The 19,346-nt window shown below is 49.6% G+C and overlaps 1 protein-coding gene across 1 annotated transcript; it reads left to right on the top strand.

The window, feature by feature from the left end:
• Nucleotides 1-4,246: 4,246 nt before the first annotated feature.
• On the top strand, nucleotides 4,247-15,720 carry EFNA1 (ephrin A1). The gene is made up of 5 exons (XM_069769045.1): nucleotides 4,247-4,354; nucleotides 13,395-13,687; nucleotides 14,521-14,586; nucleotides 14,808-14,858; nucleotides 15,087-15,720. Exons 1-5 carry the CDS (start codon nucleotides 4,254-4,256, stop codon nucleotides 15,206-15,208), a joined length of 633 nt encoding a protein of 210 aa, XP_069625146.1. The 5' UTR covers nucleotides 4,247-4,253; the 3' UTR covers nucleotides 15,209-15,720.
• Nucleotides 15,721-19,346: the final 3,626 nt, after the last annotated feature.

Genomic DNA, 19,346 nt, shown 5'->3' with positions numbered 1-19,346 from the left:
ATGCCTCCAAGTGCATCTTGAAGTACACACGCAGCGCCCCCTGGCTGTAACATTGGTCACTGCACCACAGTACACTGACACTATATACAGAGCTCCTGTGTATAATGTCACTGGTGACACTATATTACCTGTATGCTGACACTATATACAGAGCTCCAGTGTATAATGTCACTAGTGATCGCTGTATTACTTGTACACTGACACTATATAGAGAGCTCCTGTGTATAATGTCACTAGTGATCGCTGTATTACTTGTACACTGACACTATCTACAGAGCTCCTTTGCATAATGTCACTTGTGATCACTGTATTACTTGTACACTGACACTATAAACAGAGCTCCTGTGTATAATGTCACTGGAGGTAAGAACAGTGTTGCTAGTATTGTGGTTTCTAGTCATAATCAGTATTGTAGTATTCGGTCACCATGTGGTTGTAATTTTTTGGTCTGGTCACAGTGTGACAGTATTTATCCTTGTATGTGGTATTATTTGGTCCCTATATGCTGGTAATATGTCATATTATTTGGTCACTATGTGGTGGTAATTTGTAGTCTGGTCATGGTGTGGTGGCATTTGTCCCTTGTATGTAATAATAATAATAATAATAATAATCTTTATTTATATAGCGCCAACATATTCCGCAGCGCTTTACAGTTTAACAGTTTCAAACACAACAGTCATAGGTAACAATGTTAACAATACAGTAATAAAGCAAAATAAGACGACCCTGCTAGTGAGAGCTTACAATCTACAATGAGGTGGGGGAGATACAAAGTACAGGTGTGTATTTACAATGATGTATTTACAATGATGGTCCAGCCATCTTCAGGGGGTGGGGGGTAGATGGAGATAGTGAATGGGCTACACACACACAAACATAAAATGATTGATTAGGGAGCGCGATAGGCCGCTCTGAACAAATGTGTTTTGAGCGAGCGCCTAAAACTATGCAAGATGTGGATGGTCCTAATATCTTGGGGTAGAGCATTCCAGAGGATTGGCGCAGCACGGGAGAAGTCTTGGAGTCTGGAGTGGGAGGTACGGATTAGTGCAGAAGTTAGTCGAAAGTCGTTTGCAGAGCGCAGCGGTCGGCTAGGCCGATAGACAGAAATGAGGGAGGAAATGTAAGGGGGTGCCGCACTGTGGAGAGCTTTGTGGGTGAGAAATGTAGGTAGTATGTATGTAGGTTGTATGTAGTATTATTTGGTCACTATGTGGTCTGGTCATGGTGTGGTGGTATTTCTTCCTGTATGTGATGGTATTTGTCTTAGTATAGTGGATTGTGTTGTGTATGGCGATCATTTGCACTTTTTGATATTAATTAGGAGAAGATTCTTTATTTCCATTAGAGATTAAATACTCTGCACACAGCAGCAGAGATGCACTTATAGGGGTTTCCTGTGGGAAAAAAGTAATCATCTATCCACAGGATTAGTGATAACTTATTGAATGGTGGTGGTGGGGGATCTGACTATTTAGACCCATTCAGCAAAATATGGAACTTTTTATCTTCATTAGACTGGAGCGGTACGTCCGACTTGACCAGTATGTCCGACTTGACCACTGATCCATTCATTCCCTCAGTGGCTGCACTTGTTTTTTATAGAAGCATCAAAGAGAATGAATGGAGCTGTGGTCAGATATCCCACCTGCCGCTCCATATTAAAATGGGGATAAGTGTCCTGTCAGTGATAAAACGTCCTCATTTTTCCGATCAGTGTAGTTTCTAATGGTCGGACCTAAGCGATCACCTGTGGAGCCCGTGGATCAGTGATAATTTGTTTTAACCAAAGAACTCCATTAATGTAAACAACTGTAATTATACATCCCAGTTATGGGGGCGCACAGTAGATGTGCAGGAGCCGCCGGTGTTTTACAGCCGATGCTCCACTATAATGGAGATTACAAGTGACAGATGTTTGCATACAGCCGTAGGGTGGGCCCCAGACACCCCAGTCCGACCCTGGCTGCACTGTATATCTCTAACACTGCAAAGAATAGAAGAAGTTTCTATATACTTACGTGGAAAAATTCTGATGACATTGATGGTAAAAACGAACACACAGACCGTACACTGATGACATTGATGGTAAAAACGGACACACAGACCGTACACTGATGACATTGATGGTAAAAACGGACACACAGACCCTCCTGGGCCTGTACATGGCGTACACTGATGACATTGATGGTAAAAACGAACACAGACCGTACACTGATGACATTGATGGTAAAAACGGACACACAGATCGTACACTGATGACATTGATGGTAAAAACGGACACACAGACCGTACACTGATGACATTGATGGTAAAAACGGACACAAAGACCGTACACTGATGACATTGATGGTAAAAACGGACATACAGACCGTACACTGATGACATTGATGGTAAAAACGGACACACAGACCGTACACTGATGACATTGATGGTAAAAACGGACACACAGACCGTACACTGATGACATTGATGGTAAAAACGGACACCCAGACCCTCCTGGGCCTGTACATGGCGTACACTGATGACATTGATGGTAAAAACGAACACAGACCGTACACTGATGACATTGATGGTAAAAACGGACACACAGATCGTACACTGATGACATTGATGGTAAAAATGGACACACAGACCGTACACTGATGACATTGATGGTAAAAACGGACACAAAGACCGTACACTGATGACATTGATGGTAAAAACGGACATACAGACCGTACACTGATGACATTGATGGTAAAAACGGACACACAGACCGTACACTGATGACATTGATGGTAAAAACGGACACACAGACCGTACACTGATGACATTGATGGTAAAAACGGACACACAGACCGTACACTGATGACATTGATGGTAAAAACGGACACACAGACCGTACACTGATGACATTGATGGTAAAAACGGACACACAGACCGTACACTGATGACATTGGTACCATTTTTCAAGTGAATGAGGCCTTGGGGAATTCCATTTCTTTTTTCTGCCTTAGGAACAGACAGGTGGAATGAATGCCCAATCCGATCCTTTGTATAAGGCCGGCGTCACACTGGCGTATTGCATCCGATATGCTAATGACACTCGGCTCCTGCTCTGCTGTCAGCAGGAGCCGAGTGTCGTGCGTCTGTGCTCCGATTCTCTCGCACAGGGAGGATCGGAGCACAGCTGCGGAGGAGGCGGAGAAATGAATTTCTCCATCTCCTCCATTGCTGGGGTCCGCTTATAGCGCACATCACTCGGATGATATCTGAGTGGTGGGCGCTGTCTCACTCGCACCTATAGGCTTATATGGGTGCGAGTGAGCCGAGAGTTTTCCTCGGTCCGAGACAATCGCAGCATGCTGACCGAGGAAAACGGCCGACAAAAAGTCGGCTGCTGGGAGCTGCCCCATAGCTTATAACATTGGTCAGAGTGCAATGCGATTTTTGTGTGACCCCGGCCTAACTGAGGTTCTCCGTTTTGCACATAAATGCCACCGGTCTGTTCCTAATAAAGACAAGACATTACCATCTTGCTTTGACCAAACACTTGAGAACATCCATCTGGAGCATCTAGAGGCACCGGGGCGCCATTGACTGTGATGGGCGGACATAGTGCACCCGGGTCACTGTCCTTACGCCAGGTATACGGTTAGTTATAAAAGTAAAATAATAATCTAGTAAACTGCTAGGAAAGCCATATACCTGGCATACAGACAGCAGGACGCGACATTATTGATAATAATAATAATAATCTTTATTTTTTATTGATGATTGATTCCGTCCGCAGAGCGTTACCTTTCAATACATGTTTGTGCATTTTTCCAAATATATTCACTTGTCTGAAGCCGCCATTTGTAGAGAACGCGTTATCCTATAATGTTACGATGGTCTGTAACACGCTGCACCAACCCTATATTCTTAGCTCCTAGTGATGGCGCTCACTGACGTACCTACATCGCAAACAGATGACCCAATATGAGAACAGCACCAACCCCCGCTGTTTAAAGCCTCGACACCTCTACTAGTTCATTGCAAGCTAAAGATGGTCCGATCATGGGCCAGGGCTCTGTGCTCGCCCCCAGGCTGACCCTTGCCCCCAGCCCCCGCCCTCCTGGGCCTGTACATGGCAGCACTGAGCACAGAGCGGGCAGCGGGTCTCCCGGGGGCGGGGCATCTCTCACAGCCCGGGCCACGCCCATGGAGGCGGCACCGCTCCTGCTACATAAGGCTCCGCTGGACGCTCCGCCCACAAAGACGGAGTGATGAAGCGGGACGGCTGTACGCTGCTCCTGCTGCTCCTCTTCTGTGTGCGGGCGGCGGCGGCCGAGATCCACACCGTGTACTGGAACAGCACCAACCGCAGGTGAGCGATGCTCTGCAGGCACCGTGCGGGGGGCAATGCTCTGCATTCTGCACACTTCGGCAGCGTTGTCCTTCAGTAGGTGCAATGCTCTGCAGCTGCTCGGCTGGAATCTTGTCATCACTGTTCTGTGTGAAGTTCGATGTGCTGCAGTAGTGATGGTCTGCAGCGGTGTCTCTGGCGCAGCGATCTATAACCGAAAGCCGTGTCCTGGGCTAGTGAGGGAGGGTGATGCTCTGCAAGACGTGGTGTGATGTAGTGCTCTGCAGGACGGAGGGTTTGGTGTGATGCTCTGCAGTGTCCTGGGGTAATGGGGCTAATGCTCTGCAGTCCTGGAGTAATGGGGGTAATGCTCTGCAGGACGGAGGGTTTGGTGTGATGCTCTGCAGTGTCCTGGGGTAATAGGGCTAATGCTCTGCAGTCCTGGAGTAATGGGGGTAATGCTCTGCAGGACGGAGGGTTTGGTGTGATGCTCTGCAGTGTCCTGGGGTAATAGGGCTAATGCTGCTCTGCAGGATGGAGGGTTTGGTGTGATGCTCTGCTGTGTCCTGGAGTAATGGGGGTAATGCTCTGCAGGATGGAGGATTTGGTGTGATGCTCTGCAGTCCTGGAGTAATGCTCTGCAGGATGGAGGATTTGGTTGATGCTCTGCAGTGTCCTGGAGTAATGGGGGGTAATGCTCTGCAGATGGAGGATTTGGTGTGATGCTCTGCAGTGTCCTGAGGTAATGCTCTGCAGGATGAAGGATTTGGTGTGATGCTCTGCTGTGTCCTGGAGTAATGGAGGTAATGCTCTGCAGGATGGAGGATTTGGTGTGATGCTCTGCAGTCCTGGAGTAATGCTCTGCAGGATGGAGGATTTGGTTGATGCTCTGCAGTGTCCTGGAGTAATGGGGGGTAATGCTCTGCAGATGGAGGATTTGGTGTGATGCTCTGCAGTGTCCTGAGGTAATGCTCTGCAGGATGAAGGATTTGGTGTGATGCTCTGCTGTGTCCTGGAGTAATGGGGGTAATGCTCTGCAGGATGGAGGATTTGGTGTGATGCTCTGCAGTCCTGGAGTAATGCTCTGCAGCATGGAGGATTTGGTTGATGCTCTGCATTTTCTTGGAGTAATGGGGGTAATGCTCTGCAGAACGGAGGATTTGGTGTGATGCTCTGCAGTGTCCTGGAGTAATGGGGGGGTAATGCTCTGCAGGACGGAGGATTTGGTGTGATGCTCTGCAGTGTCCTGGAGTAGTGGTGTGATGCTCTGCAGTGTCCTGGAGTAGTGGGGTAATGCTCTGCAGGATGGAGGATTTGGTGTGATGCTCTGCAGTGTCCTGTAGTGGTGTGATGCTCTGCAGTGTCCTGGAGTAGTGGGGTAATGCTCTGCAGAATGGAGGATTTGGTGTGATGCTCTGCAGTGTCCTGGAGTAGTGGGGTAATGCTCTGCAGGATGGAGGATTTGGTGTGATGCTCTGCAGTGTCCTGGAGTAGTGGGGTAATGCTCTGCAGGACGAAGGATTTGGTGTGATGCTCTGCAGCCCCAGGTACCAGCATGTTCCTGTCCCTTCTCTGAATCATAATTGCTCAATAACAGCCCAGGTGCGAGAAGTTCATCCAGAGAGCTCGCTGATGAGAAGTGGCTGCAGGCGTGTGTGATGTCACCAGTCTCGTGTGTGATGTCACTCCTGTCGTGTGATTTTTCTGTCTGTCTCTCCAGTGTGTGTGTGAGGTCACTACTGTCTCTCCAGTGTGTGTGTGGTCACTACTGTCTCTCCAGTGTGTGTGTGGTCACTACTGTCTCTCCAGTGTGTGTGTGGTCACTACTGTCTCTCCAGTGTGTGTGTGGTCACTACTGTCTCTCCAGTGTGTGTGTGGTCACTACTGTCTCTCCAGTGTGTGTGTGGTCACTACTGTCTCTCCAGTGTGTGTGTGGTCACTACTGTCTCTCCAGTGTGTGTGTGGTCACTACTGTCTCTCCAGTGTGTGTGTGGTCACTACTGTCTCTCCAGTGTGTGTGTGGTCACTACTGTCTCTCCAGTGTGTGTGTGGTCACTACTGTCTCTCCAGTGTGTGTGTGTGTGTGTGTGGTCACTACTGTCTCTCCAGTGTGTGTGTGTGTGTGTGTGAGGTCACTACTGTCTCTCCAGTGTGTGTGTGTGGTCACTACTGTCTCTCCAGTGTGTGTGTGTGGTCACTACTGTCTCTCCAGTGTGTGTGTGAGGTCACTACTGTCTCTCCAGTGTGTGTGTGGTCACTACTGTCTCTCCAGTGTGTGTGTGTGGTCACTACTGTCTCTCCAGTGTGTGTGTGTGGTCACTACTGTCTCTCCAGTGTGTGTGTGTGGTCACTACTGTCTCTCCAGTGTGTGTGGTCACTACTGTCTCTCCAGTGTGTGTGTGGTCACTACTGTCTCTCCAGTGTGTGTGTGGTCACTACTGTCTCTCCAGTGTGTGTGTGTGTGAGGTCACTGCTGTCTCTCCAGTGTGTGTGTGTGTGTGAGGTCACTACTGTCTCTCCAGTGTGTGTGTGTGGTCACTACTGTCTCTCCAGTGTGTGTGTGAGGTCACTACTGTCTCTCCAGTGTGTGAGGTCACTACTGTCTCTCCAGTGTGTGTGTGTGTGGTCACTACTGTCTCTCCAGTGTGTGTGTGTGAGGTCACTACTGTCTCTCCAGTGTGTGAGGTCACTACTGTCTCTCCAGTGTGTGTGTGTGTGTGGTCACTACTGTCTCTCCAGTGTGTGTGTGTGTGGTCACTACTGTCTCTCCAGTGTGTGTGGTCACTACTGTCTCTCCAGTGTGTGAGGTCACTACTGTCTCTCCAGTGTGTGTGTGTGAGGTCACTACTGTCTCTCCAGTGTGTGTGTGGTCACTACTGTCTCTCCAGTGTGTGAGGTCACTACTATCTCTCCAGTGTGTGAGGTCACTACTGTCTCTCCAGTGTGTGGTCACTACTGTCTCTCCAGTGTGTGTGTGTGAGGTCACTACTGTCTCTCCAGTGTGTGTGGTCACTACTGTCTCTCCAGTGTGTGTGTGTGTGAGGTCACTACTGTCTCTCCAGTGTGTGTGTGAGGTCACTACTGTCTCTCCAGTGTGTGTGTGAGGTCACTACTGTCTCTCCAGTGTGTGTGTGAGGTCACTACTGTCTCTCCAGTGTGTGTGTGGTCACTACTGTCTCTCCAGTGTGTGTGTGAGGTCACTACTGTCTCTCCAGTGTGTGTGTGAGGTCACTACTGTCTCTCCAGTGTGTGTGTGTGAGGTCACTACTGTCTCTCCAGTGTGTGTGTGTGAGGTCACTACTGTCTCTCCAGTGTGTGTGTGTGAGGTCACTACTGTCTCTCCAGTGTGTGTGTGTGAGGTCACTACTGTCTCTCCAGTGTGTGTGTGAGGTCACTACTGTCGCTCCAGTGTGTGTGTGAGGTCACTACTGTCTCTCCAGTGTGTGTGTGAGGTCACTACTGTCTCTCCAGTGTGTGTGTGAGGTCACTACTGTCTCTCCAGTGTGTGTGTGAGGTCACTACTGTCTCTCCAGTGTGTGTGTGTGTGGTCACTACTGTCTCTCCAGTGTGTGTGTGTGGTCACTACTGTCTCTCCAGTGTGTGTGTGTGAGGTCACTACTGTCTCTCCAGTGTGTGTGTGTGTGTGTGTGTGTGGTCACTACTGTCTCTCCAGTGGTGTGTGTGTGTGAGGTCACTACTGTCTCTCCAGTGGTGTGTGTGTGTGTGGTCACTACTGTCTCTCCAGTGTGTGTGTGTGAGGTCACTACTGTCTCTCCAGTGTGTGTGTGTGAGGTCACTACTGTCTCTCCAGTGTGTGTGTGTGTGTGTGTGTGTGTGGTCACTACTCTCTCCAGTGGTGTGTGTGTGTGTGTGAGGTCACTACTGTCTCTCCAGTGGTGTGTGTGTGTGGTCACTACTGTCTCTCCAGTGTGTGTGTGTGTGTGTGTGAGGTCACTGTCTCTCCAGTGTGTGAGGTCACTACTGTCTCTCCAGTGTGTGTGTGAGGTCACTACTGTCTCTCCAGTGTGTGTGTGTGGTCACTACTCTCTCCAGTGTGTGAGGTCACTACTGTCTCTCCAGTGGTGTGTGTGTGTGTGGTCACTACTGTCTCTCCAGTGTGAGGTCACTACTGTCTCTCCAGTGTGTGTGTGGTCACTACTGTCTCTCCAGTGTGTGTGTGTGTGTGGTCACTACTGTCTCTCCAGTGTGTGTGTGTGAGGTCACTACTGTCTCTCCAGTGGTGTGTGTGTGAGGTCACTACTGTCTCTCCAGTGGTGTGTGTGTGTGTGTGAGGTCACTACTGTCTCTCCAGTGGTGTGTGTGTGTGTGTGTGTGAGGTCACTACTGTCTCTCCAGTGTGTGAGGTCACTACTGTCTCTCCAGTGGTGTGTGTGTGTGTGAGGTCACTACTGTCTCTCCAGTGTGTGAGGTCACTACTGTCTCTCCAGTGTGTGAGGTCACTACTGTCTCTCCAGTGTGTGTGTGTGTGGTCACTACTGTCTCTCCAGTGTGTGTGAGGTCACTACTGTCTCTCCAGTGTGTGTGTGTGTGTGTGAGGTCACTACTGTCTCTCCAGTGTGTGAGGTCACTACTGTCTCTCCAGTGTGTGTGTGTGTGTGTGTGGTCACTACTGTCTCTCCAGTGTGTGTGTGTGAGGTCACTACTGTCTCTCCAGTGGTGTGTGTGTGAGGTCACTACTGTCTCTCCAGTGGTGTGTGTGTGTGAGGTCACTACTGTCTCTCCAGTGGTGTGTGTGTGTGAGGTCACTACTGTCTCTCCAGTGTGTGAGGTCACTACTGTCTCTCCAGTGGTGTGTGTGTGTGTGAGGTCACTACTGTCTCTCCAGTGGTGTGTGAGGTCACTACTGTCTCTCCAGTGTGTGTGTGTGGTCACTACTGTCTCTCCAGTGTGTGTGAGGTCACTACTGTCTCTCCAGTGTGTGTGAGGTCACTACTGTCTCTCCAGTGTGTGTGTGTGTGTGTGAGGTCACTACTGTCTCTCCAGTGTGTGTGTGAGGTCACTACTGTCTCTCCAGTGTGTGTGTGAGGTCACTACTGTCTCTCCAGTGTGTGTGAGGTCACTACTGTCTCTCCAGTGTGTGTGAGGTCACTACTGTCTCTCCAGTGTGTGTGTGTGTGAGGTCACTACTGTCTCTCCAGTGTGTGTGTGAGGTCACTACTGTCTCTCCAGTGTGTGTGTGAGGTCACTACTGTCTCTCCAGTGTGTGTGAGGTCACTACTGTCTCTCCAGTGTGTGTGAGGTCACTACTGTCTCTCCAGTGTGTGTGTGTGTGTGTGAGGTCACTACTGTCTCTCCAGTGTGTGTGTGAGGTCACTACTGTCTCTCCAGTGTGTGTGAGGTCACTACTGTCTCTCCAGTGTGTGTGTGTGTGTGTGTGTGTGAGGTCACTACTGTCTCTCCAGTGTGTGAGGTCACTACTGTCTCTCCAGTGTGTGAGGTCACTACTGTCTCTCCAGTGTGTGAGGTCACTACTGTCTCTCCAGTGTGTGAGGTCACTACTGTCTCTCCAGTGTGTGAGGTCACTACTGTCTCTCCAGTGTGTGAGGTCACTACTGTCTCTCCAGTGTGTGAGGTCACTACTGTCTCTCCAGTGTGTGAGGTCACTACTGTCTCTCCAGTGTGTGAGGTCACTACTGTCTCTCCAGTGGTGTGTGTGTGTGTGGTCACTACTGTCTCTCCAGTGTGTGTGTGTGGTCACTACTGTCTCTCCAGTGTGTGAGGTCACTACTGTCTCTCCAGTGGTGTGTGTGTGAGGTCACTACTGTCTCTCCAGTGGTGTGTGGTCACTACTGTCTCTCCAGTGGTGTGTGTGTGTGTGTGTGTGTTCACTATGGTCTCTCCAGTGTGTGTGATGTTGCTCTGATTGTAGAGGGCAGCACACAGGTCTCTGCTGTCACACAGTACAGGGGGCGGGGTACAGTTTCACTACAGATGGGTGTGGGGGAGGGGTATTGTCCAGTGGTGTGGACATGGAGGGAGTGGGGGCAGTGGACACCTCTGGGGACTGTCAGCACTTCACTCCAAAAACAAGAACTTCAGGAACATCACCCCGCCCCCATCCCCAGCTCCATCTGATGGGCATTGTAATAGCAGTCACTGTTGGAGACGGCTACAAAGTGTGCCCTGTATATCCAGGGGAAGCGGGGTGCGCCTGGTGGTAGTAGTCTGGGGGCTGCCAGTCCCTGTTTTTTCCTCAGGATGGCTGTGCAGGAAGCGTCCCCTCTTGCACTCCTTCCTTTCTCAGACCCTGCTGCTCCTCCTTTCTCTGGCCATTCCCGGGCACAGTGCCAGGCACAGAGGGGGTGCGGGCACTTTCCTGCCCCAGGGCTGCAGTTGTCAGCTCTGCGGCCCAGTGCGATCAGTCAGGTATGTAGGTAGAACTGGTAAATCAGCTGCCGCTTATCTCCAGGCCCTGCAGGCAGAGCCGGCCTCGCCCCATCCCTGGCCGCCCAGCTGCACATTCCCAGCAACTCCCAGGAGCTTGCACTCTACAGCTGCAGCCTCACACTTGGCTCCAAGTGTTGCGCGTAATCCTGTGCAGCCGCATGTTGGGGGCGACCGCTGGACCAGGCTCAGGTTACCGGGAAAGTGGCATTTCCAGTTTTAGTGTAAAATCTCAGATCACCAACCAACCCACCGCCTGTGCTTACGAGGGGCAGTGCCCAATATGTCAGAGGTGCCCCACCGCCTGTGCTTACAAGGGGCAGCGCCCAATATGTCAGAGGTGCCCCACCGCCTGTGCTTACGAGGGGCAGCGCCCAATATGTCAGAGGTGCCCCACTGCCTGTGCTTACAAGGGGCAGCGCCCAATATGTCAGAGGTGCCCCACCGCCTGTGCTTACAAGGGGCAGCGCCCAATATGTCAGAGGTGCCCCACTGCCTGTGCTTACGAGGGGCAGCGCCCAATATGTAAGAGGTGCCCCACTGCCTGTGCTTACGAGGGGCAGCGCCCAATATGTCAGAGGTGCCCCACCGCCTGTGCTTACGAGGGGCAGCGCCCAATATGTCAGAGGTGCCCCACTGCCTGTGCTTACAAGGGGCAGCGCCCAATATGTCAAGTCCCCAATATGTCAGTTGCCCACTGTCAGATAGCACCCAATGTCAGAGGTCCGCAATATGTCTGGACCCCTTTCTACAATACCAGTGACTTGCAGTGCCACTGTCATTCGGGGTGACTTGTGTGAAACTTTCCTCCTCCAGGAATAACAGAAGGTGATGGCAGCCTGAGCGCTCTCACCCTCATCACTTGTACTTTTTAATGAGAGCGTCTTATTTCTGATGGTCCCCTCCCCCGTCCGCAGACAATACACTCGCCTGTAAACACGGTCATTGCCCACAATGTGCCTCTTGGTAAAAGTAAACAGGCCCGGGAACGCAGCCTAAAATCACACGTCCCCAACCAGTCCGCCCAGCATTGGGGCCAGTAACTGATTAACTCAGGGTTACGTGCCGAACACAACACCGTGCGCCATTCGCACACCCCTTTCTGCACATGGCACCGCGCCAGCTGTACTCTGCTCAACCAAAGAGCCTCTTGTCCTCAGGACATAGGTGCTATGCTGTACTCTGGTACTCCGTAGAGAAGACCCAACTCGTGTCACATGTGGTCCCAGCCCCAATAGAGGGAACGCCTCGGACACTGCATACTTGGCCTTGTGATTAGTGAAGCCCTGTGTATCAGTTCACAGGCCCCTAAATTAGGAGGAACTAATGTGATTGCAGTGTGCTTCACTGGCTGCCATGAACGTGGCTCCTTTGTTTCCATGTAATTGTGTGTGAGGCTACTGGGGCAGTTGGGTCACTTGCAATGCAACCTTCCACTATGGCATAAATTCCCCTACGTGGACCCATCGTGTACCCCATGGCAGGACGCTTAATTGCACTCTTGGAAAGGGTTATACAATTTAAGAGTTAATAAACCTCTCTACCTACTGGAGCTGAGAATGCAGTTTGAGGATGGGGTACACTCTGGGGGGCTAGTCTGCACCCCTCTATAACACCACCCTGTATAGACTGAATTTGACAACAAGCCTTTCACTAGGCCGAGGCTGTACAGATCGCTCCCACAGATTACCCAAATGTTTCCAATCTCACGGCTGGGTAATGAGAGGATTTGCATGGTCCCTTGTGACTGCAGTCTATGGAGGGGGCTCCTGTTAACAAGGCTGAGATGTTTATTACCTGGGGCTGAGGGGGAATCAAATGTCACCCATAAGCAGGAGGGTGAAGAGGGCGCGTGTATGCCAGGATTGGGTGTGGACCCTTGTATGTATAGCTCTGTGTACTCAGCACATCTGCAGAACAATGCCAGCGACCTGAATTGTTTCTATAATGGCCTCAGAAGCTTATAACTTAGTTGTCTGGCCCAGACACCCTCCATGTCGCAGTCACGTGAGTGGTGATGTAATATGCCACCCGCTCAGCTTTCTGTAGCTGATCCAGAGTCTGGGAAAGCTGGGTGATGTCCCCGAAGGGATGCTCTGAGGGGAGATTACTGTGCTGTTTTCAGAAAGGAGAGCTTCACCCTTATCGCTCCCAGAGACATATGCGTGTGAGCACCTCACATGCTATGTGCATTGTGCAAGATATGAGACGTGCCAAGATATTCCCACCTGACTCCACCGTGCCAATAAACCCCCTAAATGTCTGCGACTGGAGAGAAACTGCAAACCCCAGAAAAAGGGATGCGTTCCTGTGTGGGGACCACTCCGCACCTAGCGGACACTGCTGACTCATCATTACACATCGGCTCTTCTCATTGCCCCTGGTCACGCCACACACCCCAGGGCCAGGGTTCACTCTGGAGGAAACCATGTTTATCAACACGGCACTCACTCCAAAATTCCCGGTGACGACTTAACACATGCGTCACTGACTCCAGAAACCTCCTCCAGGCCCTTTGCTGACTGGTATATTACACATCAACAGCCCCCACTCGTCAGCGTCCAGGTGCTAAAAGGGTTAATGCACAATGTAACATTACAGCGCGAACCCCTCCCCGATATTACACTGCAATAACTATCCTGTCTTCTGTCCGCAGCTTCAGGAATGACTACACCGTACAAGTCCAGCTCTTCGACTACCTGGACATTGTGTGCCCCCATTATGAGGATGACCGAGGTGCGGGCACTGCTGTGGAGAGGTACACTTTGTTCCTGGTGGAGCATGAGGAGTATGTCGCCTGCAAACCAGTCTCCAAAAACCAAGTCCGATGGGAGTGCAACAACCCCTTCAATCTGAACGGCCCCGAGAAGTTCCGGGTGAAGTTTCAGAAGTTCACAGCCTTCAGCCTCGGCAAGGAGTTCAAGGAGGGGCACAGCTACTACTATATATGTAAGGGGCACTACTACTACTGGCACTACTACCCCTGTAGTGGTCACTGCTGCTACTACTATTGCTACTAGTACTACTATTGTAGGGGTCGCTGCTGCTACTATTGTAGGGGTCGCTGCTGCTACTATTGTGGGGGTCGCTGCTGCTACTATTGTAGGGGTCGCTGCTGCGGTTTCCCACACCAGATCTCTGGAACTGACATTTCTGTGTCACACAGCTGTTTTTGGGCTCAGTCCTGTAATCCCTCTGTGTGAGACGCTCTCCTCTGTGCTGGCACAGACCCAGCACATGCATGGGCAGGACACAGCAGGTGGGGGTGATCCTGTCTCTACACGCGGCCTAGGTGTGTCTTTTGGGATCCAGGCTCGGATGCTGGAGGAGTCTCCTGACAGACTGTGTGGAGGAGAAATCGGGACAATGAATAATCTGTCCAAGAAATGCACACTTCCCAAAAAACATCTTCAGGAAGGTGCTGGGGAGGGTGTTCCTGTTGGGACATTGTTTGTGGGAGGGGGTCCTTACTCCACGGGTCTCCAGCCTCTGCAGGAGGATTATTTATTATGCAGCGCTTTACAGACATTATCACTGTTCCCATTGGGGCTCACAATCTAGGTTTCCTATCAGTATGTCTTTGGAGTGTGGGAGGAAGCCAGAGGAAACAAACACGGGGAGAACATACAAACTCCTTGCAGATGATGACCTTGGTGGGATTTAAACCCAGAACCCCAGCACTGCAAGACTACAGTACTAACCACTGAGCCATCTGCTGCCCAATCTAACTTTTGACTCCAGGGAATCTTCTTGTTCTGACATTGGCTTCTTTGTCATTACAGCCAAGCCCATCCACCATCATGGGGACTCGTGCTTGAAGCTGAAGGTCCACGTTGCCGGCAAGGCCAGTAAGTGTCGAGCTTTAGGTTAGGGGATAGGCCAAGTACAGCGTGGTGATGAATGAGCCCTCCAGTAATGGGACTGCTGGAATATTCCCAATAAACAGCTGTCTCCCTGGGTTTGAGGCGTGACTGTGACTCTTGGGCCATGGCCACCTCACACCACCATCATGGCATGTCATGTAAGGGTTGAAGGATCATTTATTTTTTATTTTTTTTTTCTTTCTCAGCTCAGCAGCCATCAACCAATGTCCACACGCCGAGGGCCCGAGTTGTAGCAGGTAAGAACCCTGTGGCCGCCCTTACACTGGGGCTGGCTTACATAAACTTCTCTTAAGGGACTTTGTTCCCGCTCTGCTTCTCTATCCTCCCTGATCCGTGAAATCAGGACCAGATGCCAAAACATCCAGCCCAAGATGTAGAGCAGCAGGGGTGTATATGGTGTCCTGGGGGTGGTGATTCTTGAGGACTCCCAGATGAAAGGAAATGACCTAATCCTCTCTCTCCAGATGACCCAGCGGCGGCACTTCCTGACATCCTACGGAGCATCGCTCATAACTCTGCTGATCGGTCAGTCTCACTCACGCTCTGTGGACTCATGCTACCTTTACTCTTTGCTCTGGGACTATGATGGAATATTCCAGGACATTGGCCGTATTGATGCTGATGGAGATGTAGCAGATAAGTGCGAGTCTGGTGGCCAAAGAATGCCTTGTAGACGCACAGTGTAGCCAAAGAACACATGAAGGTGCAGCTTCTGCACGCTGGGCATAGTGTGTGGACAAAGACTGTCATGCTCAGGGGTCCTTATCTCGGCAGAATCTTGCTGGAAGAGATCTGCATCACGATCCTTGAAAATCTCTGTGAGATGGTTGATGACTAAAGCAGTCGGCAGCACCCTCGTTAACAGTATTGGCCCCGCTCGGGGTCCACATAGTGTAGCCATATGTATATATGTAAATAATAGAATATATTTATGGAGGCCTCCTTATTCTAGATACCTGCTGTCCTGCATAGACTGGTGGTGGCTCCTGGCTGGAGTGCCACCTTGAAAAGATGCTGTATAATTGTACAAGAGAAGGACATGTATACGTCTTATAGAACTGGAATTTTATATGTTGCAAATAAAGATTTCTTCTATTATGGATTGTGTTATTCCAGACCGGTGCTTAATAACCACGGGAGAGCGCACAACACCACCAACATGGAGGAGACGTATGTGATGCCCATATCCTGTCCAGAAACCACACAACCGACATGAAGGAGGAGACGTATGTGACCCCATATCCTGACCATGCACATAACCACAAGAGAGGGCACAGCGCCAGCAACATGGAGATGTACAGTGGGTATGGAAAGTATTCAGACCCCTTTAAATTTTTCAATTAGTTTCATTGCAGCCATTTGGTAAATTCAAAATTTTTTTTTTTCTTCTTATTAATGTACACTCTGCACCCCAGCTTAACTGAAAAAAAAGGAAATGTAGACATTTCTGCAAATTTATTAAAAAAGAAAAACTGATCCATCACATGGTCATAAATATTCAGACCCTCATATATTTAAGTCACATGCTGTCCATTTCCTTGTGATCCTCCTGGAGATGGTTCTACTCCTTCATTGGGGGCCAGCTGTATTTAATTAAAGCGATAGGACTTGATTTGGAAAGGCACACACCTGTCTATATAAGACCTCACAGCTCAGGGTACGTGCACACGATGTGGATTTTGCTGCGGATCCGCAGCAGTTTCCCATGAGTTTACAGTACAATGTAAACCTATGGGAAACAAACGCTGTGCCCATGCTGCGGAGAAAAAAAAGCGCGGAAACGCAGCTTTTTATTTTCCGCAGCATGTCAATTCTTTGTGCGGAATCCACAGCGTTTTTACATTTTCTCCAATAGAAAACTGCAGATGTAAATCCGCAGCAGGATCCACACTAGAAAACGCGATAAATCCGCAGGAAAAAACGCAGCGGTTTTACCCTGCGGATTTATCAAATCCGCTGCGGAAAAATCTGCAGTGGTCCATTCTACGTGTGCACATACCCTCACAGTGCATGTCAGACAAGATGAGAATCATGAGGTCAAACTGGCCAAGGAGCTCAGAGACAGAATTGTGGCAAGGCACAGATCTGGCCTAGGTTACGTAAGAATTTCTGCAATACTCAAAGTTACTAAGGCTACTTTCACACATCAGGTTATTGCTGTCAGGCACAATCCGGCAAGTTTTGAAAAGGATTCGTTTTTTTTTCCCGCCATATCTTTTTCTTTTTTTTTCTCATAGTTGTATTGACACCGGATCGCGTCTGATGGCCACACATTTCATCCGCTTTTTTCCGGATCCATCTAAAATTATTTTTCTTTCCAGCGAAAAAACGCCAAGTGACGACTACTTCACCCTCTCCCCTCTCAAAAAAAAAAAAACCCTGATCCGTTGCATCACTATTTCACAATTTTCAGCAGATCGTTTTTTTCCCACAAATTTGCCGAATCCTGCCTAACGGCTAAAACCTGATGTCTGAAAGTAGCCCAAGACCACAGTGACCTCCATAATCCTTAAATGGAAGAAGTTTGGGACCACCAGAAGTCTTCCTAGACCTGGCCATACAGCCAACTGAGCATTCGTGGGAGAAGAGCCTTGGTGAGAGAGGTAAAGAAGAACCCCAAGATTACTGGCTGAGCTCAGGTATGCAGTAGGGAGATGGGAGAAAGTTCTACAAAATCAACTATCACTGTGGCCCTACACCAGTTGGGCCTTTTTGGCAGAGTGGCCCGACTGAAGCCTCTCCTCAGTGCAAGACATATGAAAGACTGCATAGTTTGCTAAAAAAAAAGGACTCCCAGACTATGAGAAATAAGATTCTCTGCTCTGATGAGCTGAAGATTGACCTTTTTGGTGATAATTCTAAGGCTACGTTCACATTAGCGTCGCGTCGCTGTTGCGTCGGCGACGCAGCGGCGACGCGCCCCTATGTTTAACATAGGGGACGCGTGCGTCTTTTTGCACGCGTTTTCCGACACGTGCGTCGTTTTAGACGCTAGCGTCGGACGCAAGAAAACGCTACAAGTTGCATTTTTCTTGCGTCCGATTTCGTCAAAAAACGACGCACGCGTCGCAAAACGCGCGCGTTTGCGCGCGTTTTTCCATGCGTCGCCGACGCAGGGCGGCGCAACGCTAGTGTGAACGTAGCCTATGCGGTATGTGTGAAGAAAACCAGGCACTTCTCATCTGCCCAACAATGAAACTTGGTGGTGGAAGCATCATACTATGGAGGTGTTATTCAGCTGCAGGGACAAGATGACTGGTTGCCATTGAAGGAAACCTGAATGTGGCCAGGTACAGAGATATCCTGGATGAAAACCTCTTCCAAAGTGCTCTGGTCCTCAAACTTGGCTAAAGGTTTCATCTTCCAACAAGACAATGACCCTAAGCACACATCTAAAATAACAAAGGAGTGGCTTCAGAACAACTCTGTAAGCATTCTTGACTGGCCCAGCCAGAGCCCTGACCTAAACCCAATTGGGCTTCTCTGGAGAGACCTGAAAATGGCTGTCCACTGACGTTTACCATCCAACCAGACAGAACTGGAGAGGATCTGCAAGGAAGAATGGCAGAAGATCCCAAATCCAAGTGTGGAAAAACTTGTTTCATCATTCCCAAGAAGACTCATGGCTGCACTAGCTCAAAAGGTGCTTCTACTCCGTACTGAGCAAAGGGTCTGAATACTTATGACCATGTGATATTTCAGTTTTTCTTTTTTAATAAATTTGCTAAAAATTTCTTTTTTTTTTTTTTTTTTTTTTTTTGTCAAGATGGGGTGCAGAGTGTACATTAATGAGAAAAAAAAAGCTTTTTTTCAATTTACCAAATGGCTGCAATTAAACAGTGAAAAATTTAAAGGGGTCTGTATACTTTTCATACCCACTGTATGTGATCCCATATCCTGACCAGACGCACAACCTTGGGAGAGGGCACCGCACCACCAACATGGAGGAAACGTATGTTGCCCCATCTCATGAGTAGACACATAATAACCTTGGGAGATGGCACAGGACCACTAACATAGAGAAGACATAGGTCGGTGACCCCATATCCTGACAAGACACATAACCCTGGGAGAGGGCACAATACCACCAATATCGAGGAGATGTAAGTGAACCCATATCCTGACCAGACACAAAATAATTATGGGAGAGGGCACAGCACCACCAACATGGAAAGGTATGAGACCCCATAGCCTGACCAGACACATAACCACAAGAGGGCAGAACACCACCAACATGGAGGAGACGTATGTGACCCCCATATCCTGACCAGAGACATAAACGTGGGAGGGGGCACAGCACCACCAACATGGAGAAGACGTACAGGTGCATCTCACAAAATTAGAATATCATCAAAAAGTTAATTTATTTCAGTTCTTCAATACAAAAAGTGAAACTCATATGTGTGTGTGTGTGTGTGTGTGTGTGTGTATGTATGTAATGTCTAAGGGTTTTTCCGTCTGTCTGTCTGTCCTGGAAATCCCGCGTCTCTGGTCGAGGCCGCCAGGCCTCGACCAATCAGCGACGGGCACAGCATGGCGACGATGTCATAAAGGTTGCCTCGACCAATCAGCGACACGCACAGTATCGACGTAGATGTCATAATGGTTGCCATGGCGACGATGATGTCATAAAGGTTGCCTCGACCAATCAGCGACGGGCACAGCATGGCGACGATGTCATAAAGGTTGCCTCGACCAATCAGCGACACGCACAGTATCGACGT

The sequence above is a fragment of the Ranitomeya imitator genome, chromosome 1 (assembly GCF_032444005.1).
Source record: "Ranitomeya imitator isolate aRanImi1 chromosome 1, aRanImi1.pri, whole genome shotgun sequence".
Lineage (NCBI taxonomy): Eukaryota > Metazoa > Chordata > Amphibia > Anura > Dendrobatidae > Ranitomeya > Ranitomeya imitator.
The sequence above is the reverse complement of the archived record's forward strand: the minus strand, read 5'-3'. Positions and strand labels throughout refer to the sequence as shown.

What these genes read in the sequence shown, in the direction of transcription:
- EFNA1 (XM_069769045.1), top strand. Translation starts at nt 4,254, where the DNA reads ATGAAGCGGGACGGCTGTACGCTGCTCCTGCTGCTCCTCTTCTGTGTG. An exon ending in GCACAGCTACTACTATATAT is followed by an intron (nt 13,688 to 14,520) that starts GTAAGGGGCACT and finishes TTGTCATTACAG; the next exon opens with CCAAGCCCATCCACCATCAT. An exon ending in GAGGGCCCGAGTTGTAGCAG is followed by an intron (nt 14,859 to 15,086) that starts GTAAGAACCCTG and finishes CTCTCTCTCCAG; the next exon opens with ATGACCCAGCGGCGGCACTT.